We start from the raw sequence: 23,906 nt of genomic DNA on the forward strand, positions 1-23,906 counted from the left end.
TGGAAGGTCAAGGGAAACACCTAAAGATATCTAACGTGGGTTCAGGTTTGATAACCACTTGACTAGAATCTGGGAAAGTAAAAATCATGTAACAGAATTCATGATGGAGGCATAAGGCCATTCAGAAGGTAAGTAAAATTACGAAACACAAGGCAAGAAATATGGAGCAGAAATGGGGGTTATAAGTGTTGAGAAAGTCAAAGTGATTAGAAATCAGAGACAGAATGGACAATTAACATGAGTAATAATGTGGCATCAAGGAGAAAAGGGACTGTTCCCTGCTCTCAGGGAGACGGGGGGAAGTTGAGAAGACATTGTCTTTCCCTAAAGCAGACAATGGGGAAAATGTTTTCACTAAAGGAAAGTTGAGTTTCACAAAGGTGACGTGCTAGAAGAAAAAATTTAAGAAAAAAAAATTTTTTTGAGATGGAGTCTTGCTCTTGTTGCCCAGACTAGAGTGCAGTGGCATGATCTCGGCTTACTGCCACCTCTGCCTCCTGGGTTCAAGCGATTCTCTTGCCTCAGCCTGCTGAGTAGCTGGGATTCCAGGCACCCACCACCAAGCCCAGCTAATTTTTGTATTTTTAGTAGAGAAAGGGTTTTGCCGTGTTGGCCAGGCTGGTCTTGAACTCCTGACCTCAGTTGATCAGCCTGTCTCAGCCTCCCAAAGTGCTGGGATTACAGGTGTAAGCCACTGTGCCTGGCCAAATTAGGGACAAATTTAAGAGCATAATTATTTTGTCAATTCCTTGATTCCCTTCTCAGTCTGTTTTGTGCTGCTATAAAAGCATGCCTGAGGCCAGGTGCAGTGGCTCACACCTGTATTCCCAGCACTTTGGGAGGCTGAGGCAGGTTGGATCACTTGAGCCTAGGAGTTCGAGACCAGCCTGGACAACATGGTGAAACCCCGAATCTACAAAAAAATATACAAAAGAATTAGCTAGGCTTGGTGGTGCACACCTGTAGTCCCAGCTGCTCAGGAGGTTGAGATGGGAAGATCACCTGAGCCTGGGGACATCAAGGCTGCAGTGAGCCATAATCATGCCACCGCACTCCAGCCTGGGCAGCAGAGTAAGACCTTGTCTCAAAAACAAACAAACAAAAAACAACAACAGAAAAAGAATGCTATGATTCAGAAACATTTCCTTTAAAAGAAAAAGAAAAAAAGAATGCCTGACACTGGGTAGTAGATAATAAACAGAAATGTATTGGCTCAGAGTTCTAGAGGCTGGAGAGTCCAAGACCAGCACCTCACTAGGGCCTTCTTGCTATGTCATCACATGCTGGAATGAGGCAGGGCAGAGAGCACAAGAGGGCACCCCTCCTCATCTGAGCCCTTTTTACAATGTCATTAATCCATGACTGAACAACTCCCATTAGGTCCCACCTCCCAACACAGTTGCACTGGGGATTAAATTTCCAACACATGAATTCGGGAGGACACATTTAAACCACAGCGATTCCCAATAAGAAAATCCCGATTACCAAAGTCAACAAAGACTTTCATCCTGCCAAACCCAATAGACATTTTGTCCTCCTATTATTTGATCTCTTTCAATACAGTTGACTACCAACTCCTTCTGTAAACATTTTCTTCTCATGGTGCTCATGACATCTCATGACCTTCCCATGGTCTTTGGCAGCTTCTTCTCTGCCAGCTTCCAAATGTTGTTATGCCCAGTCCTCTACCCTCAATATTCTTGTCTTACTAGCTACACTCTCTCTATAGGTGACTTAATCCAACCTTGTGGATTTGATACCATTTTACATGCTAATGACTCCCAAATTTTATCTGTAGCCATGACCTCTCTCTGAGCTGCTGACTTCTCTGTTCAACTGCCTGCCTCAATATCCATTTGAATGTTTAATGACCATTTCAAAGTCAAAATATCCAAAATGATATTCCAGATTGCTAGCCCCAACCTCAGGAAATGGTTACCACCACCCACCCAAGGCGTCTGGGAATCATCTTTGATTCCTCCCTATCCCTCATTTCCACCACCCTACCTCATTTCCAAGTCAACATTAAGGCATGGTGGCTCTACTACTTGTTCATATGCTAATCTGTTCCCTTCTTTTCCTCTCTACTGCAGTTGCCCCAGTCCCAGGCACCATCAGCTCTCCGCTATTGCATATAGCACCTTAGGCTGAGTTCCCCAGGAGCAGACCCTGAGATGAAGAGAATGCATACAAGAGTGATTTATTTTGAAGTACAACCAGGGAAAACTGATAAGCGAGTGGGGAAATGTGGCTGAAAAATAAGAGGTTAAGCAGATGTGAGGTAGAAAGCAGAGTCCTACAGAGAGCAACTTAGGCTAAATGTCACAGAAAGCTCTGGACACAAAGTTGTTCACATCTCAGAACTACACAGTCATGGGGCAAAGAAACAAATATTGATACTTGCAACTTTAGGTCAAAGGCTGCCCCAGCGAGGGGAGCAGGGTGTAAATTCCTGGGCACATCTAATTGAGTAGATACACAAGTCCCAGTAGCCTGAGGTCTGTCCTCTAACAGATGCAGGTGTCAGCTGTACAGAGTGAAAGGACAGTGCACACAAGACAGGTACTGGCATCCGAGGGGGCATGGGCAGGTGTTTTAATCCAGCTGGGCCACCATGACAAAATACTTTAGACTGGGTGATTTAGAAACAATAGACATTTATTGCTCACAATTATGAAAACTGGGAAGTCTAAATTCTATTATTTTAATTCCCAGGTATAAATAAAATGAATTACATTTATTCTTTTTTTTTTTTTTTCCAGCCAGGAGATGAAGTATACCCTAGAGATGAGAATGGCAAATGGTTATATCACAAGTCAAATCTGTGTGCCACTTGGGAGGTAAGTTCAAATGTGCTTCTTATTTTAAAAGACTATATTTTTAACACTGTGATCTGATTATTCCTGTCATATTTATGGAGAAAGATGCACCCTTTTCTTCCAATGAAAAGTAACAGTCAGAACAGGCATTCCTAACCGTAAGTACAGGTATATGAAATCTCCACTGCTGAGTACTAAATAATTCTTACTTTTGTTTTGCTGGAATGCCAAAGAAAAGAGAGCGGTGTGGAAGGAAAAACAATGTAAACAAAATATGTTCTAATATAAAAGTAATTAAAATATGTGAATAAGATAAATTCACAAAATAAAAAAAATAAATCTTAAGTTGTTAATATGATGCCTAAAAGAAACAAACTTAAAATGATACATAAAAAACTGAAAAACAGGCCAGTCGCAGTGGCTCATGCTTGTAATTCCAGCACTTTGGAAGGCCAAGGTGGGCGAATCATCTGTGGTCAGGAGTTCGAAACCAGCCTGGCCAACATGGTGAAACTCTGTGTCTAATAAAAATGCAAAAATTAGCCAGGCGTGGTGATGGGCGCCTATAATCCCGGCTATTTAGGAGGCTGAGGCAGGAGAATTGCTTGAACCTGGGAGGCAGAGGTTGCAGTGAGCCGAGATCATGCCACTGCACTCCAGCCTGGGTGACAGACAAGATGCCGTCTCAAAAAAAACCTGAAAAGCAATTGTGTTTTTTATTTCTGAGCAAGCTGCTGGCTCTTTTCCCAAGATCACAAGAGTAGAGAACTATAGGAAAATAATATATAAACCCTTACGGATGCATGGCGGGGAGGGATATTTTGAACTTGTTTGCTTAGAGGTGGTGTGGCAGCTCTGACCTAGAGTAGAAGTCAACCCAACAAGCAGGAAGAAGATAGTACAGGAGAGGAAGGGTTGGTCCTTTTGCACTTCCTTCACCCCTGCCATAGCCTGGGAACAAATATTTCCACACAGTTGGAAACTCAGGGCTCAGTCAGGTATTTTCAGGAATCACAGTAGAGCAGCCTTGAAATTCTGAACTTGTGAAAAGTTGAAGAAAAACATAAGTTACCCACTGACTTCTGGCAGTTTTTTTCCCACTGATACAATTCTAAACTCCAAAAGCTTGGAAATTACACTCTGGTAAGTACCTCTTTCTATATACTTGCCTCTGAGGCGAGAGCTGAAGGTCTGAGCTGCGGAGTTGTTTAGAGGGGTGAGGAGGAATATTTATTTCCCAGTGCCTGGGGCTCCGTCCGAAAGAACACACAGTCACTCCTGACCTCATGGGAGCGAATCAGGTTTGGATAGTTGGACGTTTTGAACATTCTCTTCTAAGGGACTACCTAACAGGACAGCCAGTATCTCCATGAAAAAATGATTTTACAGCCCAAAGTAACAAGGCATTTTTTTCACAAGAAGACAATACATCTCAATTACTGATCCCAACATAAACAGAACAGAGAACCAGGAACCTTTAAATTAACCAATTAATATATTAGAGAGCATAAGAAAAGATATTAGCAATATGAAATATGAACAAACAACATTTTAAAAAACAAGCGAAAATAATAATTAAAAAATAAAAAGAGTGCAATAGGTTGGGATAATAGAAGAAAATCGTCAAAGTGAGATATCAGAATGAGGAAATCTCTCAATATGAAGAAGAAAAGGACAAGAATTTTTTTAAATATGAAAGAAAAGCTAAGAAATTCAAAGAATAAAATTAGAAATTCCAATATCCACACAATTGGAGTCTAAGAAAAAAGAAAGAAGAAAAAACAAAAGGAAACAAGAAAGTGGGCATAGTGGCTCATGTCTGTAATCCCAATGCTTTGGGAGGCCAAGGCTGGAGGATCACTTGAGCCCAGGAGTTCAAGACCAGCCTGGGAAACATAGTGAGACACCATCTCTACAAAAAAGAAAAAAAAAAAAGTAGGGAGTAGTAATTACAGAAAAAAAAAAAAAGATCTTAAAGGGATCATGGAGCACAAAAGAGGAAAGATGAGGAATATCTTTCTGAGAAAGAGAATAATTCACATTTATAGTCAGAGATTCTATTAAAATGGTATCATACTAAAATGAAAAGTATACAGAAAGAGCTATAGGATATAGGAGATTTCAACATTATCAACCTTCTTAACCTGGTTGACATTTATAGAACACTTCACCAAAATATAACAGAGTGTTATTTTTCTTTTTTTCTTTTTTTTTCTAGACGAGTTTCGCAATGTCGCCCACGCTGGAGTGTAATGGCGTGATCTCGGCTCATTGCAACCTCTGCCTCTTGGGTTCAAACAATTCTGCCTCAGCCTCCTGAGTAACTGGGATTACAGGCTCACGCTACCATGCCCAGCTAATTTTTGTATTTTTAGTAGAGACGGGGTTTCACCATGTTGGTCAGGCTGGTCTCGAACTCCTGACCTCATGATCCATGCGTCTTGGCCTTTCAAAGTACTGGGATTACAGATGTGAGCCACTGCGCCTGGCAACATAGGCCATATTTTGAGACATAACGTAAATCTCAGTAATTCTAAAATAAAAGTATTTTAATTATGTAAGGTATGCTGTCTGATCAAACAGGAGGCACACATGTAAATAATCCATAAGACCTAAAAAAATTAAAATCTTTATCTAGATGTAATTTATATATTAGCAACACACGATTGGAAATTATTTTTAAAAACAATACTAAACATTAAATATTTAGAGATAAATCTTTAAAAATCTGTGCAAGAGCTAAACAGTAAAAACAACAACTTATAACTGAAAGAAATCAAAGATGATCCAAAATTCAATGGAGATTTACCATGTTCCTTGATCAGAATATTAAGATGTTAATTCACCCCAAATTCATCTGTAGATTCAATGTAACCCCAGTCAAAATCTCAATAGAAATAGAAAACCTACTTCTAAAATTTATATGGGGCCCGGAGCAGTGGCTTATGCCTGTATATCTCAGCACTTTGGGAGGCGAAGGCAGGTGGATCACATGAGGCCAGGAGTTCAAGACCAGCCTGGGCAACATGGCAAAACCCTGTCTCTACTAAAAACACAAAAATTAGCTGGGCATGGTGGTGCCCATCTATAATCCCAGCTACTTGGAAGGCTGAGGCATGAGAATCGTTTCAACCTGAGAGGCGGAGGTTGCAGTGAGCCGAGATCTCACCACTGCACTCCAGCCTGGGTGACAGAGTGAGAGTCTGTCTCAAAAAAATAAATAAAATAAAATTTATATGGAAGTACAAATAATCTATAATAACCACAACAACTTTTTGAAAAAGAGCAATAGCCAAGCACAGTGGCTCATACCTGTAATCCCAGCACTTTGAGAGGCTGAGCAGGGAGGATCACTTGAGCCTACGAGTTCAAGACCAGTATGGGTAACAGTGAGACCCCATCTCCACAAAAACATAAAACAATTAGCCGGGCATGGGGGTGGCATGTGCTTGCGGTCCCAGCTACTCAGGAGGCTAAGGTCGGAGGATCACTTGACCTGGTGGTTGAGGCTCCAGTGAGCTATACCACTGCAATCCAGCCTCAGTGACAGAGCAAGACTCCATCTCACAAACAAAAGGCAATAAGTTTGGAGGGCTTATACTAATTTCAAGAATTATTATACAACTACTGTAATCATGACAGTGCCATATTAGCATAAAGAGGAACATATAGGTCAATAAAACCTAATGTTAAAATAGACTCATATACATATATGGTCAACATGGCCTGGGCAACATGGCAAAATCCTGTCTCTACTACAAACACAAAAATTAGCTGGACGTGGTGGTGCCCATCTATAATCCAAGCTACTTGGAAGGCTGAGGCATGAGAATCTGATTTTCAACAGAAATGCCAAGGCAGTTCAATGGGGGAGGGTAATCTTGTACTAAAAGTGGCCCATACCAGCTTGCAAGAACCTGTTGTGCAAACCTCTTCCTAACTCTACATTCAGTGATGTTGGATTGTTAGCTTGAATAACCTGGTGTGACTAGTCACATCACAGACATTGACAAATACTACAAACTGGGGAGCTTTTTTCTTCCTGGATAGCTGGTTGTTAAATATTTATCAGTATTACACTGGAGGTGTTCATGATCTTGATTGTGATGATAATTTTACTGGTGTATGCATACATTAAAATCCTCAAAATGTACACTTCAAAATGTGTAGTTTATTATACATCAGTTATAACCCACCAAACTATAAGGCAAAATGATGCAGGATAAAAAGTTCCACATCTACACATGCTCAGAAATTTTGCCACATAAAGACCCACACTGGAAATCATTAGGTCTGAGTGATGTACTAAGTAAAAGGAATAAAAATCTAACAGATGCTCCAAAAAAATGCATAAAGCAAAAGTGATCAAATTAAACTTAAAGTATGTATTATCTGTGAACATATTTAAGATCAAATAACAAGAGGAAAATGAACCCATAAGATGCTACAATCAAAGTTTATATATATACTATTAGCATCACAGATGTTGAGGGTAGACATAAATTCTGCATAAACATGCTAAGTTATTGTCTTTATTAGAAAACTTCTTAAAAGTAATAAAGAGTTAAGATGAAACAGAATAAGTGGGATAAATTGAAATACATTAAGATGGTAGAAACAGTTCAAAAATATGTATGGTTGCAATAAATGTAGATAAAATAAACTCACCTAGACAGAGATTGACAATTTAAAAGGAGGCACCTAAGCAAAAAGACTTGTGAAAGTTAAAACTTTACAGTAAAACATACACACACACACACACACACACACACACACCAGTCAAATATCAGAAAAAGTTAGTATTACTATATTAATATCATATAACACAGACTTAAAAATTAAAAGCATTATTAGGGATAAAAAGAGTTGTACATAAAGATGAAAGATTGAATTTACCAAAAAGATATACTAATTTAAGCACATATGTACCAAATAAAGTATCTTCAGAATATATAAAACAAAAAATTGACAGAATACAGAAGGACATTGGCTCATGCCCGAAATCCCAGCACTTTGGGAGGCCAAGGTAGGAGGATTGCTTGAGGCCAGGAGTTTGAAATCAGCCTGGGCAATCTAGTGAGACCCCCTCATCCCCAAAAAATATTTTAAAAACAAAATTTAACCAGTGTGGTTGCACATGCTTGTAGTCCAGCTACTCAAGGGGCTAAGTAGGTAGGATCTCTTGAGCCCAGAAGTCAAGGCTGCAGTGAGCAAAGATCCCACCACAGCACTCCAGCCTGGGTGACAGAGCAAGATACTATTTCAAAAAAAATAAAATAAAATACAGAAGAACATTAATAAATCACCAGTATAGTAAGAGATTTTTGACATATTCCTTTCATTTTTTGACATATTCCTTCTGTTAATTTTGACATATTAATTTCAGTTACCGAGAAGCCAAGAAGAGCTAGGCCTAATTTTATATATAACATGTGTGTATGTATATTTGCATACATATATGTATGAGAGAGAGAGGAGTGTTACATCCAAAAATGGGAGAATATATCTATTTCACATATACCAGAATGTTTATAAAAATTGCCAGCCAGGCGCAGTGGCTTACGCCTATAATCCCAGCACTTTGGGAGACTGAGGCGGGTGGATCACCTGAGGTCAGGAGTTCGAGACCAGCCTGACCAACGTGGTGAAACCCCATCTCTCCTAAAAATACAAAATTAGCCGGGCGTGGTGGTGCATGCCTGTAATCCCAGCTACTCAGGAGGCTTGAATCCGGGAGGTGGAGGTTGCAGTGACCCGAGATCACGCCATTGCACTCTAGCCTGAGCAACAAAAGCGAAACTCCGTCTCAAAAAAAAAAAAAAAAAAAAAAAGGGCCCAGGTATTATGCCATAAAGAAAGTATCCAAAAATTTCAAGAAGTAGGATCATTTTTTAAAAATGTTTTTAATTGAGACAGGGTATCACTCTGTTGCTCAGGTTGGAGTGCAGTGACAGTTATAACTCCCTGCAGCCTCAATTTCCCCAGCTCAAGTGGATCCTTCCACTTCAGCCTCCTAAGTAACTGGGACTACAGGCATGCACCACCATGCCTACTTAATTCTTGATTTTTATTAGAGATAAAGTCTCACTCTGTTGACCAGGCTGGTCTTGAACTCCTGACCTCGAGTGATCCTCCTGCCTCAGCCTCCCAAAGTGCTGGGATTACAGGTGTGAGCCGTCGCAGCCTACCTGGGATCACTGAAGTGTGCTAAATACCTTGAGAAAATACAAGGGGAAAATATGGCATACACATATTTTCCAAACTCGATCATAGAATTCCTGCCTTTTCCCACCATCCTTCTTTTATTTTTTTTCGCAGGATGCTTATTAACATACCCAGGAACTTTCCTTTTTAAAGAATTCACAGTCACCCTTATAAACATTCATTCTTGCTTCTTGTGAGGCTTGTTTATTGACCTCTTGACATTTACTCTACAGGCTATGGAAGCTTGCAAAGATGCTGGCTTGGTGAAATCTCTGGGAGTGTCCAATTTTAACCGCAGGCAGCTGGAGCTCATCCTGAACAAGCCAGGACTCAAATACAAGCCAGTCAGCAACCAGGTACAGCCTAACAGCTTCCACTGGGGTGTGGGGAGTGGGGGCAGGATTTACATGACACGAAAAAGCCTCAGCTGGGAATCGGGAAGGCTCATGATTGCTCCACCTGAGTCTCATCATGGGCCCCTATGCAAGTCTTTAGACTTCTTTCTATTGGTGTCACTTTAAAAAAACGGACTTGGGGCTGGGCGCAGTGGCTCACACGTGTAATCTCAGCACTTTGGGAGGCCGAGACGAGCGATCATGAAATCGGGAGTTCAAGACCAGCCTGACCAACATGGTGAAACCCCGTCTCTACTAAAAATACAAAAATTAGCTAGGCATGGTGGCACATGCCTGTAATCCTAGCTACTCAGAGGCTGAGGCAGGAGAATTGCTTGAACCCGGGAGGCGGAGGTTGTAGCGAGCCGAGATCACACCACTGTACTCCAGCCTGGGCGACAGAGTGAGACTCTGTCTAACAACAACAACAAAAAAGAATCTAATAAAAATCAATGACAAAAACAATGAGAAAAAACACTAAGGTTCAACAGAAAAAGGACTAAAAGAAATGAACAGAAATTCACAAAAGACAAATTGCAAGACTGGTAAACATGAAAAATGTTAAACTCACTATTAATTAGAGAAACTTAAATTGTAGTGTGATTTTTCTATTGCACATCAAATTAGCAAAGTTTTTGTCTTATTAATATTTTTAAATATAATGTCCCAATGTAGGCAAGTGATTAAATGCTAGTGAGTGCAAATTGGTTTAGCTTTACTAAAAAAAACAATTTGTCAATATGTATCAAGGCCCTTAAAAAATGTTCACAGTCTTCTATTTCTAGTAATCTACCCTAATAAAAAATATCAGAATGCCTAGATAGACTGATATGTGTTTACTATAACATTGTTTATAATAGAAAAAAGTGGAAACAAAAAAAATTAAGGGAATGATTAAGTAAGTTACAAGATATTCATATTATGTGAAATCTTAACAAAAGATGTTCTCAAATCCATTTTAAGGAAGCAAAATGAACAAGATACGAAGGGACAGACTAGGACACAAAATGTATACAGCATGAAGGAGATTCTATTAATAAAATGGATTCTATTGAATAACTTTTTTTTACTATAAAATTGCATTCAACAACGTGGCCTTGATTGTGTGCTCTGCTCTCCAATGCAACCACATAGGTTGAGTGCCATCCGTATTTCACGCAGCCAAAACTCTTGAAATTTTGCCAACAACATGACATCGTCATTATTGCGTATAGCCCTTTGGGGACCAGTAGGAATCCAATCTGGTAAGTAAAACTTTAGGAAGTATTTCCTTTGATGTAGAGTGTGAGGCTCATGTGAACTACTGTACTTGATTGGAATGCCTTTTGGTTTGCCTATGCAACCCCTTCAAGTCATTATCTGTATATATAAATTAGAACTTTTCATACTTTCCTCACTGAGCTGTTGTGAAATTGATTACGTTATAGATATGAAATTGCCTATCAGTGCCCAATATATAGGAATGCTCAGTAAATGTTACTTTAATTATTATTTGACAAAGGAGTTTCTATGGCCATGTTTTGCAAATTTTGAATTTTTTGATCCTATATTCAATACTGATACTTTTACTATGATGTGTTCCATAAATGTAAGTAGAAATTTTTCTACTTTAAGGTGATTGCAAAAGTTGCGTCTCTATTTCTTCCACTTCAGTCTTCCTGCCTTTCCCTATATGCTGGCTGTCTCTGTAAGACTCATCAAAAAATATTATTTACCCTCTGAAGGAGGCAGCTCCATAAACTTGCTTTGCTTGATCTTCCCATACTAAGAGTACCTCTCCCTTCAATGCATACTCTGCACTCAGAGAAACTGGTTACAGGTGACCTGCAGTGTCCTGGTAGGTGACTGGGTGAATGGGAAGACAGAGGAGGAAGATGGCTTATTAACCTTTGGTTCTGATTACATAAACTAATTATGATGCATGTTTTGATATTTTTAAGGGTGAATGTTTCTTCTCCACCTTTGTTAAAGGATGCGCTTCTAAACTCATTGGGGAAAAGGTACAATAAGACAGCAGCTCAAATTGTTTTGCGTTTCAACATCCAGCGAGGGGTGGTTGTCATTCCTAAAAGCTTCAATCTTGAAAGGATCAAAGAAAATTTTCAGGTAAGAGAATTGCTTTTGGAAATGTGAAAAGATGGGTATGTTTGCTGTTTTTGCTTTTATAGAATATGTTCAGCTTAATAGGAAACTTGTAACACTCTCATATTGTATTTTATACCAGCTCCTTGACCCGTGTAGCCCATATCTAGGTTTAATTTTCACTGAATTTGAGACAATTGTTAGTACTTCAGAGATTGTTTTGCTACTTGTTCACTATCCAGATCCCTTATATTTTCTCTTTCCTTAATTTTTTTTTTTTTTTTTTTTTTTTTTTTAAGAGACAGGGTATTGCTATGTTGCCCAGGCTAGACTGGAACTCCTGTCTTCAAGCGAGCCTTCCACTTTGACCTCTCAAAGTTCTGGGATTACAGGCGTGAGCCACTGTACCCAGCCTCTTCTCTTATCTATTGACTCTTGACACTACCTACTCACTTCTCTACCAGCACAACAGAAATTGAGTGAATACAATTTGGAATTCATAATAGTCAACTTTCCACCTTCTTAATGGCTCTGGTAAAAGTTGAGGACAAATTCGAAAATTACTGACGAGGACCTTTTAGACTCTTGAATGCTAATTGCCTTTACTTCCCTCAATAAGTAATCTATGACTTACATTGTAACTTCCAGGTGAAGAAAGAACTAGACAAATGGGGTAATTCATTGATTCCACTACTACTAAAGACTAAACTGCTAGGTAAATACAACCATAGAAAAGTGCCATATAAAATTAATTAATTACCCATTAGTTAATTTACATTTCAAAAGTAAATTGCCTGTTTAGCCCTACTCATAATTAAAGATAAATAAAAAATAGGATACTAGTTGTCCCTTCATATCAGAAAATAATAAAAATACTTGGTAATATTTGGGGAAACAGGCGCTTTCACATACTATTGTTAGAAACATTGATTTGTATGAGATATGGAAGAGTAGGTTAAATTATTTCATGTCCATCAAAATTCAAATGCGCACGTTACATGATTTATTTATATATGGAATCTAAAAAAGTTAATCACATAAAAGTAGGGAGTAGAATAGTGGTTACCGGAGGCTGAGATTATTGAAGGGAGGGTGCTATGAAGAGATGTTGGTCAAAAAATGCATAATTACAGTGAGAAGGAATAAGTATCAAGAGATCTATTGTACAAAAAGGTGTCTATAGTTGATGATGATACAGTGTATTCTTGAAAAACATAAAGGGAGTACATCTTATGTGCTCTTACCACAAAAGTGATAACTATATGAGGTAATGCATTTGTTAATTAGCTAGATTTAGCCACTCCACAATTTATATGTATGTAGAAACATCATGTTGCATATGATAAAAACATACAATGTTATCTGTCAAATTAAATAAATCCAAATACACATATCCATTGACTCAGCAGTCTTATCCTATAGATGTATTTGCACATATATACATGGATGCACACACACACAGACAGATGTTTATTATAGAATTATTTGTAATATTTTAAAAACTCAAAACAATCTTCAACAGGATTTTATAAAACAAATTGTACATTGAAATATCATATAGCCATTTAAAAAAAAAAAGTACTGACATAGGAAGATATCCACAATATTAGACAATTACATCTTCAGAGCTTTTTTGCTACATGATAGAATGCAACTCAAACTTTAGCAAAGAAAAAAAAGATAATTTATTGGCTCGCATAACCAGAAAGTCCATGAGTAGATCAGAAATGGCCAGACACAGGTACTCAAATGATTTATAAAAAGATTTCGTTCTCTCTCTCTCGCTCCCTCTCTCTCTCCTTTCTCTCCACCCACATGGTGACACAGACAATTCCTAACAGCTCCAGGATAATCAATTACTCATACTCGGTGAAGAGTGAAGATGATCAGAAACAAAGGCTTCTATCAGGGTCTCTATCAATCCCTGATTAGCTCTTGTAGGTCACCCTCATATTACCCACTGTGGCCACAGAGTGGGATACCCTGATTTGCCCCCAGGGCTATATGCCTATTCCTGTGCTGAAGAAGTTAACAGCTCCACTAGAAAGGGGAAGGAAAGTTCATAAAAAGAAAAAAGGAGAAAAGATGCTAAATAGTTACATCAACTCCTGACAGTACTTTAACATTTGCCAAAATGCCTCATGCTAAAAAGTGGTTGACACTCTTTTCCACAGTCTTAGAAAGAGATCAACTGCATGACTAATGTGTTGGTTCACTGAAGATTAAAACACATTTTGATGGACTTTTCAAGGACTGAAAATTTTGCTGTTTAAAAATTACATGAGGGTGTTACAAGTGACCTTTGCAATGGAAGGCATTTGGACTTTATGGCATCTAGCAAATCGCAATTTTGTACCAGAGAAAATGCCACTCTCCTTGAAATTTTCATAGTAACTAATTATGTTATATTCCATATGTTTCCATAGCCTTGATAATAAAAGAATGGAACTCAGAGGTCACATATTCTAAAAAAATATAAAAGGGATACAGATTTAGAAGGAAAATGAGAATGAAAATCACAGCCAATTCTCACTTTTTAGGGAATAGACTCACCCAATAACCAAGAATTTTGCTGGGTATGAAAGCAAGAAGCAACAAAATAAAAAATTATGCTCTCTTAGAATGAAGGTAAAATAAACTGTTAGAATATTTTAAAAGAATGGCAAAGATCAATAAAACATAAAGAATAAACAGAAAAATAAATATTTTGATGATGAAAGAAAAGCAAAAGACAATAAAAATTATGTAATAAAAAGTTAAGACTGGGCACAGTGGTTCACACCCGTAATCCCAGCACTTTGGGAGGCCGAGGCAGGAAAATTGCTTGAGGCCAGGAGTTTGAGAGCAGCCTGGGCAACAAAGCGAGATCCCATTGCTTTAAAATAAAAAAAGTTAAGTTAAACCATCAGTTTAGGCCGGGCATGGTGGCTCACTCCTGTAATCCCAGCACTTGGGAGGCTGAGGCGGGTGGATCACCTGAGGTCTGGAGTTTGAGACCAGCCTGGCCAACATGGCAAAACCCTGTCTCTACTAAAAATACAAAAATTAGCCGGGTGTGGTTGTGGGTGCCTGTAACCCCAGCTACTCAGGAGGCTGAGGCAGGAGAATCACTTGAACTAGGCTGGCGGAGGTTGCAGTGAGCTGAGATCGCACCATAGCACTCCAGCCTGGCTGACAAGAGCGAAACTTTGTCTCAAAACAAACAAAAAAACTATGAGTTTAAAAACTAGATAAAATTAAAGGTAAAAATGAAGAAAACTAATATGGAGCCAGGATATTTTAAAAGTTAAAATTTAAAAAAAATATATGAAATCATACCAGGTGTGGTCCAGCTTTGTTGCCGTCATCCATTGGACGCCATTCTTTGAAGATGTTATCTCTGGGCTCACTTTCACTTTCTCCAACACTCTCCCTCTCATAATTCTTAGTGAATTCAACATCCACACCAGTCATTCTCCACCCTTACCTGACAGCTCTGTGACTTCCTCTCCCATAAGAATCTTGTCCTATATATTTCAGCTCCTAATTCCCATGGCTATCCCTTGGAAATTACAATGACAACTTCCTAATAAATCCTCCATAGCCTCAATTTCAAACATCCCCCTCTCTTTCCTACACTAGCAATTGTTTCTCTCTACTGTGTAACTCCCACCAACATTCGCATGTATAGTAACCTCCTATCATAAAAAATAAAATCCAATCTAGACTCACTTTCCTCCCCAAGTATTACCCACTTCTCTCTGTTTCAAACATCTTGAACGAGAAGTTGTTCTCACTGCTTCTCATTCCCTTCCCCCACTATCTCTTGAGTCCATTCAAACCAAACATTTACCCTGACCATCCCACTGGAACAGCCCTTGTCAAAGTTACCGGTGACCTCCACATTGCTAGATCCAGTAATTCTCAGTCCTTGTCCCACTTGGTCTTTCAGCCACATCTGATACAGTCAACAATCTCTCCTTCTTCAAACATTTACTGGAATGGAAAACTGTAGGAGAAGCAGTTTGAGAGGAACTATCAGGAGCTCAGTTTTGTAATATGAGATCCTCATTCACTTAGGATAATTTGTGCCATGGGAGAAAAAAAAAGACCACCACTGAAAATCAATCCACATACAACAAGAAAAAACATGACGTAGAAATAATGTAGAGAGGGTGAATTTGAAAGCTTCTATTAAGATCGAAACCAAAGTTTATGAAAGTAAGTTTACTTTTATTCTCAACACAATGTAGGTTACAATTGCATGTTTATTAACTCAGAAGAAACAGTGAATCAGTGTTGATCTTTTCAAAATATGCTTGACAAAATTACATAACACAACATGACATCCTCTATTTCACAGAAGTTTTGCAGAATGTTCATAAAGAGAATAATTCTCACAAAAATTTTGGAGGGCTTTATCTGAAGGAGATTTGTAACTCTTTAATTTTTTTTCAAGTCACACTCTTTTGACATATCTATCAAAGGAGATTTTTAACTGTGCAGGATTCTTCTTTGAAAAACATCATACCTATCATTAGAACAAATCTCCAAGTTCACTTTCTTTGATTTCATAAAATCCCGCATCTTTGCAAGATTTGCAACCTCACTTTGCCATTAGGGTATGCCATATATTTACTGGATAAGAGGCTGGCCCACCAAGACTTAAAGGACAGGACTAGTGTTTAGCAAAAAAGAAGTCTGGGTAAGGATTCGTTTTATAGGCGATTCATTCATTTTTATATTGTGCGAATTTTTCATTCCTTATATAATCTCATAAACACCAATAATTGGATAATAAATCATAAAAGAAAATGGTTCCCTGAAAAGAGTACTTGGAAATAATCCATGGAGGGAAAATTAACTAAATCATGTTCCATCTACACAATGAATACCGTGGCTAAAAGAATAAAGTCAGGTTGCATATTGTGATAGAACTATCACTGGGGTCACTAAGATATTATGTGAATAAAGGAAAGTTGCAGAATCATAAAGGTATGTTCTAATTACTGCATTTTCCTCTTAATGTGTGTAGTATTTGGGAGGAATATCTGGGAAGGGAAATAAGAATGGGGTGATGAGTGACAAGATTTTCATTATTTATTCCGTATAGGTCTATGTACTTCTACAGTGTTTCATTTCTTTGCAAAGAGCATATATTTATGTACTACTTATATAATTAAAATCTATTAATCATTAAATATATTAAAATAAAAGTTAAAGGATAGAAAGATAAAATAATAAAGAGAAGATAGGTTATACACAGATAACCCAAATGTTAAAAATAAAAGGAAGTGAAAATAAAATATATAAATGTTAATAAGGGACAATTATAAAACCAGAATACAAATAAAGCATAAAAGCTAAGAAAAATAAAACAATGAAAATATAATTAGAATAAAAAGGTAGAAGAGACATCAAAGATGTTGAGAGAAAGGATTTCAACATAGCTAATTAAAAGTTAAAAACAAAGCAAATTAAAAGTTTTTTTAAAAAGCAAATTTAGGCCGGGTGTAGTGAGGCTCATGCCTGTAATTGCAGCACTTTGGGAGGCCGAGGTGGGAGGATTGCTTGAATTCAGGCATTTGAGACCAGCCTGGGCAGCATGGTGAAACCCCATCTCTACAAAAAATGCAAAAATTAGCCAGGCGTGGTGAAACGTGTCTGTAGTCCCAGCTACTTGGGAAACTGAGGCATGAGAATAGCTTGAACCCAGGAGGCGGAGGTTGCAGTGAGCCAAGATGGTGCCACAGCACTCCAGCCTGGGTGACAGAGTGAGACCCTGTCTCAAAAAAAAAAAAAAAAAGCATATTTAGAGACTCAGAATTTTTTAAGTGTAAGACAGTAGTTCAGAATCAAAAGCCCAGCATTTCATACAGAAATAAGAGTTGTTCACATTTGAAATTTTAGGGGATTTCATTAACATTTGTGGTTTCAGAGCATTTGGAATTTCTTGTAAGATGTCCCCAGAAAGACTGTCTCAAAAACAAAGGGCAGATCAGAGTATCCAGCTCCACCTCAGTGGGTAGCCCCCCAACACCAGCCTGACTCCTCTTAGACATTTGCAAAGATATTCATACATCTTTCAGAGGCTCTCACTGGTGGTCCCACTTTCTGATCCCAAGCTTGACCTTCAAAAATATTCCATTATTTCCATTATTTCAGATCTTTGACTTTTCTCTCACTGAAGAAGAAATGAAGGACATTGAAGCCTTGAATAAAAATGTCCGCTTTGTGCCATTGCTCATGTAAGTTCTGGGGATCATTAATGGGTACTGGCCGGTGGTATTGAATGGTCATGTGTCAAGCAACAAGGCTTATATGAACCCTGACCTATGTCCATAGCACCAGGGCAAAGCATGGTGGGCCGCATATTCTGAATGTTAACATGCCTGAGGGAAATACATCCACTACAGGCCTTCCACAACCCTACACTCTCACTGAAAAGGAAGGTCCTGGCATCTGTGACATTCCGTGACTTAGGTGAAACCATGCAGACTAAGGAGCCTGAGGATAATTAATTTATCATGTACATATGCTAAAACAACAGCAGCACAAATGTTGAAACAACTTATTTATTTAATCCTAAAAATCAAAGTGATGCACCAATCAGGGCAAAATTATAAAAAAAAAAAAATTCTGAGAGGCATGATAATGTTGCAGAAAGAACACTAGATTGAAAAACAAGAACTTAGACTTTCAGATAAATACTTTCTTGCCGATAAGATTTTAGTTTCTAGCTCTACCTATTAGCTGACTTCCCACAAGCAAAACTCGGTATACTCGTTCAAAATGTCAAGTTCGGCCAACCAACTGAAGTAGCTCTTTATTCTCTAAATATTACAGGCCCTTTAAAAAAAATAGTTTGGGCCAGGTGTGGTGGCTCACGCCTGTAATCCCAACACTTTGGGGGGCCAAGGTGGGCGGATTGCCTGAGGTTGGGAGTTAGAGACCACCCTGGCCAACACGGAGAAACCCCGTCTCTGCTAAAAATACAAAAATTAGCTGGGTGTAGTGGCACATGCCTGTAATCCCAGCTACTCAGGAGGCTGAGGCAGGAGAATCACTTGAACTCAGGAGGCAGGGGTTGCAGTGAGCCGAGATCATGCCATTGCATTCCAGCCTGGGCAACAAGAGCAAAACTCCATCTCAAAAAGAAAAAAAAGAATAGTTTCTATATATGTGTGTATAGATATACACACACATATACACATATATTCATATACACACACATGCATTTTTTTCTTCTTAATCATTTTCTATTAATCTTTCAGTTCTTCAAATCACCTGAATAGTCATCTTCATCTTGAATCGTTAAGTGAGCATTCAGAAAATGCTAAGATGACTCATATGGTTTGGACACTTACTTTATTGATCCCACTGTTTTTCATGGGCCAGAAAGTACACTGGCTGGATTAATATTGAATTTCTGAATTAATAAAACAGCTTCCTAATGGAAATTTTTCAGGGGGAAAATTGTTTGACATCAAAAGGCACCACCACCCAGCCTCAAGAACAAAAGAGTAAACATAAACACATAAATAACACTTTCCCAGAACTAACAGTTATAGGTTAATTAATAGCTCTTGAAGATAAATGATTTCTATTGAATTGATATTATATCATTAAGTTTAGAAGAGAAGCCAGGTGCAGTGTCTCATACCTGTAATTCCAGCACTCTGGGAGGCTAAGATAGGAGAATCACTTGAGGCCCAGAGTTCAACACCAGCCTAGACAACATAGCAAGACCCCATCTCTACAAAAAATTTAAAAATAAGCCATCGTGGTGGCAAGCACCTGTAGTACTAGCTACTCAGGAGGCTGAGGTGGGAGGATCACTTGAACCCAAGACTTTGAGTGAGCTATGACTACACTCCATCCTGGTAGACAGAGTGACGCCCTGTCTCAAAAAAATACAAAAAACAAAAAAACAAAAACAGCATAATCCGTCAATGTACTAATTGTTTTACAGACGGTTGGTGACATTATTCATCTTGACATTTGTCATTATAGCAACTTGGGGGAAAAAAATAACTCTTACCAGGAAATAACTAGAAAAATCAGCAAGGTGAAACAAGAATTAGACCCCATTAATCACAAATACTGTATCATTTAGAGATACTGGACCATGATGTTTTTCAGCTTTTATCAAGTTGATTTTTAACATTTGAAAATCTTAATATTTTCCATTTTAATTTACAGTACCTACAGAAAACTAAATCAGGAACACATACATTCCAGACATTTCACAGACCATTTCATCATTGTTATCTAAGAGCTAAATTCACTGCCATCATCATTGTCATAATCATCAAGGAAACTTATTTTTCTACTCATCACGTTTCTAGATCTCAAACTCTCAACAGGCAGGAGGTCTGGTGAGAGGGGCAAGTAAAAATGCTAATGAGACTGGGTGTGGTGGCTCATACCTGTAGTCCCAGCACTTTGGGAGGCTGAGACAGAGGGACTGCTTCAGCCCAGGAGTTCAGCTTGGGCAACTGTGGTGGCACATACCTATAATCCCAGCTACTTGGGAGGCTGAGGCAGGAGGCTTGCTTGGGAGCCCAGAAGTTTGAGGTTGCAATGAGCTATGATGATGCCACTGCACTCCGACCTGAGTGACAGAGCGAGATTCCATCTGTAAAAAAAAAAGAAAAAGAAAAAAGTGCTCATCAGCAGAGGGTGACACTGGTAATAAGAGTTTTGAAGAGAAATGCCCACGTAGTGGATTGGAGGAGGCAGCCAGCGTCAAGGGAACAGAAAGGGGGAAGGAGTAGGGAAGAGGTGTGCACACCTGACATGCCTAAGACATGACTCACCTCTGGGGATTCTGTTCTGAGTAAAATGTTGATAAGGTGGCCACTAACCTTCCCTCAACATACTCACATTCAGGAGGCTGTCCAGAGCTTCAGGAAAAGGTGCTGGCTTGAGGGAAAACAAAAGAGGAGAGTAGGTAAGAAACAGTAAAGGAATGAATAGGAGAGAGGGGTAGTGTCAGTGAAATTCTCAAAGGATGCTAGTGAAACATACAGCTGTGCAATTTTTGAGTGAACTTTTTTCTGTGGGGGAATTGTTTTGGCAGGTGGCGCGATCATCCTGAATACCCGTTTCATGATGAATACTGACTGCAGGGAGTTCCTGAACAGATTTTTCACTCCCATGAGTGCCAAGACGGTGCGATGGGTAGTCCCCTGGATGTGAAAATGAAAAGGGTTTTACCATCCTGAGAAAAAATAATGATGGAAATGTGTTTGATGTTTGTGTAGTGTAAGTGACTTTGACTGAGTCATATTGAAGTAAAAATATTAAAATCTGTTGAAATAACTCTTAGGAAATTATCAACTAATTTTTTCAGATCAATATCTTCTACGTTCCAGACAGAAAAAAATTAGACTTCGGAAGAAACATCAAAGGCAACATATGACAAGAAGCTCATGAATCTGGGTAGTAGCGTTGGCAATCTGAGTTCTTTAAGGGTTAACAGGACAACAAAGTGCATGTGGCAGTGTGCTGGCAGTGGCCTTGAGGCTTTGGACCATTGGTTATAAAACAGACACAGCCAAGATAAGACCACACATGCATTATTAACAAGGAAGTGATTTGCTGCACCTTGAGTTGAGAGGGCTACATGTAGAAAAGTCTTAAAATAGAGCTAAATACCACAGTGGTCAACAAAGCCATCATGATGTTGTTGTTTGTTTCCATACAATGTATGTTTGTTTAGTTTTTATCCAACTTGAAGAATGAAAACTTAACTGGATCTCTCTTGCATCCTTAAAGGGCCTGAGTCTCAACATGGCTGCTGATCCATACTCACACATCTTACCATCGATCTTGCCTACATTGATTATAGAACCACTACTATGTGAAAAGGCTTGAAACAACCAACATACACAAATAAAACCCTGCCTTGTAAAATAGTTCTGAGATGCTATTTTAAAAGAGGGATTTAAAAAGGAAACTTTGGGAGATATATTGAAATAAGGTGCTTTATAACATTACTGTATTTAAGACTTTAACAGTGTTACTTGGATAGCTTATATGAATTTTGAGAAAGTAGCAAGTTCAAAAGAACTCTGGTAATTTTACTGTATGTACAATTTAAAGAGTGAATAAGATTATTAGAATTCAGCCATAGAAATATATCTGTTTTCAGTTCAACTACAGAAATATATTTTATTCATTCACATTAGGTCACTGTCATAGGATGAGAGAGTTCTTCAAAAATTATGTTTTCCCAAGATCAGTTGCTTATAGATAATGTTCAACGACCTCAAGACATATATTTCTGAGAAATTATCATTTTAAAAAATTTGGTCTATATTGATTGTTTTCACTGATTCCAATATTATTGCTTACAATGGTGACCTCTGGAAAATATTTTGTTCACAAGAAATAATAAAGTATAATGATTTGTTGCATCACATGAATCTCCATTCTGTTTCTAAGGTTGGGGCAGGGGAAGAATAATCTGAAGCCAAATTAAAAGGCCTTTGATTTGATTTAATTCCTGCTGTACATTTAGCATTGGAAAGAGAGGAAAGAAAAGGGGGTGCCACCAGGCATGGTGACTCATGCCTATAATCCCAGCAATTTGAGAGGCCAAGGCGGGTGGATGGCGTGAGCCCAGGAGTTCAAGACCAGCCTGGAACAACATGGTGAAACTCCATCTCTACCAAAAAAAAAAAAAATTAGCCAGGAATGGTGGTACACACCTGTGGTCCCAGCTACTCAGGAGGCTGATGTGGGAGGATCACTTGGGTTGGGGGGCAGAGGTTGCAGTGAGCCAAGATTGTGCCACTGTACTCGAGCCTGGGTGACAGAATGAGATTCTGTCTCAAAAAAAAGGAAAGGAAGGAAGGAAGGAAGGAGGGAAGGAAGGAAGGAAGGAAGGAAGGAAGGAAGGAAGGAAGGAAGGAAGGAAGGAAGGAAGGAAGGAAGGAAGGAAGGAGAAAAGGAAGGAAGGAAGGAAAAGAAGGAAGGAGAAAAGGAAGGAAGGAAGGAAAGAAGGAAGGAAGGAAAAGAAGGAAGGAAGGAAGGAGAGAAAAAAAAGGGGGTACCATTATGAAAGAGCATAAACTTGAGTCCTGGTCCCTGTTGTCAAAGCCCTTCAAAATACTTCAAGGGTATTAGTGTAGAGGTGAGAATGGAAACAACACCTATCAAAGCATTTTAAAGACAGGCATTGGAAAAGAGTCCCATCATTTATCAGCGAAAAGGTATTTCTAAAAATTGGAAGAGAGGAATCCTCTCTTAGTCATAACAGAGATGGAGGAAAAAAGATCTGGAGACAGAAAGTAGGAACCTCAGGAAAGAACAACAGCCTGATGGAAGCTTCTGCATGTTCCTTCTCCCTCCACTGTCACCCCTCTCAAGCTTCCCATCTGTTATGGGTTGAACTGTGTCCTCTCAAAATTCATACATTAAAGCCCAGCCCCCAGTACCTCAGAATGTGATCTTAAATAAAAATAGGGCCAGGTGTGGTGACTCATGCCTGTAATCTCAGCTATTTGAGAGGCTAAGGTGGAAGGATCACTTGAGGCCAGGAGTTTGAGACCACCCTGGTCAACAGAGGGAGACCTTATGTCTACAAACATTTAAAAATTAGCTGGATATGGTTGTGCACACATGGCTGGTTGTGCAGACACATAGCACCCAGCTACTTGGGTGGCTGAGGCAGGAGAACTGTGTGAGCCCAGGAGTTTGAGGCTGAAGTGAGCTGTGATCATGCCACCATACTCTAGCTTGGATAACAAAGCAAGACCTCATCTCTTAAAAATAAATAAAATAGGGTCATTGCATATGTAATTAATTAAGATGAGATCATACTGGGGTAGGGTGGAGTAAGGCAAACCCTAAACCAATAAGACTGTGTCCTCATAAAAAAGGAAATTTGGACACAGACAACACACAGGGTGAATGTCATGTGAAGATGAAAACAGAGATCACGGTGATGCTTCTACAAGGTAAGAAATGACAAAGATTGCCAACAACTACAAGAAACTAGGCAAAAGCCTTGGAACAGATTTCACTTCAGCCCTCAGAGGGAATCAACATTGCCAACACCTTGATCTCAGATGTCTAGGCTTCAGGACTGTGAAATACTACAGTTTTGTTCTTTAAGCCACCCAGTTTGTGGTACTTAGTTACAGCAGCTTTACAAACGAACACACCACCCCTCAGTAAAGATTTCCTGTCTCTCCAGTTAACATCAGCTGTAAAAATGTCCTTGCCAAATCAATGCTGTGCTGAGCCCAAGTATTGACAACCAATAATCTTGATCTTTTGGGGACTTTTGCAACCCCAAAGAGATGTTTGTTAACCCAAATCAATTTTTCTTATCAATGGCCTCTGATCAGCTATGTAGAAAGATCCATCAATAGTGATGCAACCTGCCTGAAAAAGTAGAGGAAACCCATGGCATGCC

The 23,906-nt window shown here is 38.9% G+C and overlaps 1 protein-coding gene across 1 annotated transcript in view; it reads left to right on the top strand.

The window, feature by feature from the left end:
- AKR1D1 (aldo-keto reductase family 1 member D1) overlaps window positions 1-21,903 on the top strand; it is a 41,693-nt gene extending 19,790 nt beyond the window's left edge. The window contains exons 4-9 of the mRNA XM_015134995.3: window positions 2,763-2,840; window positions 9,257-9,379; window positions 10,553-10,662; window positions 11,359-11,524; window positions 17,645-17,727; window positions 20,562-21,903. Of these exons, the coding sequence (XP_014990481.1) occupies window positions 2,763-2,840; window positions 9,257-9,379; window positions 10,553-10,662; window positions 11,359-11,524; window positions 17,645-17,727; window positions 20,562-20,604 (603 nt within the window). The 3' untranslated portion in view covers window positions 20,605-21,903. The remainder of the gene's footprint in view (window positions 1-2,762; window positions 2,841-9,256; window positions 9,380-10,552; window positions 10,663-11,358; window positions 11,525-17,644; window positions 17,728-20,561) is intronic.
- The last annotated feature ends 2,003 nt before the right edge of the window (window positions 21,904-23,906 follow it).

The sequence above is a fragment of the Macaca mulatta genome, chromosome 3 (genome assembly GCF_049350105.2).
Source record: "Macaca mulatta isolate MMU2019108-1 chromosome 3, T2T-MMU8v2.0, whole genome shotgun sequence".
In the NCBI taxonomy this organism is placed as follows: Eukaryota; Metazoa; Chordata; class Mammalia; order Primates; family Cercopithecidae; genus Macaca; species Macaca mulatta.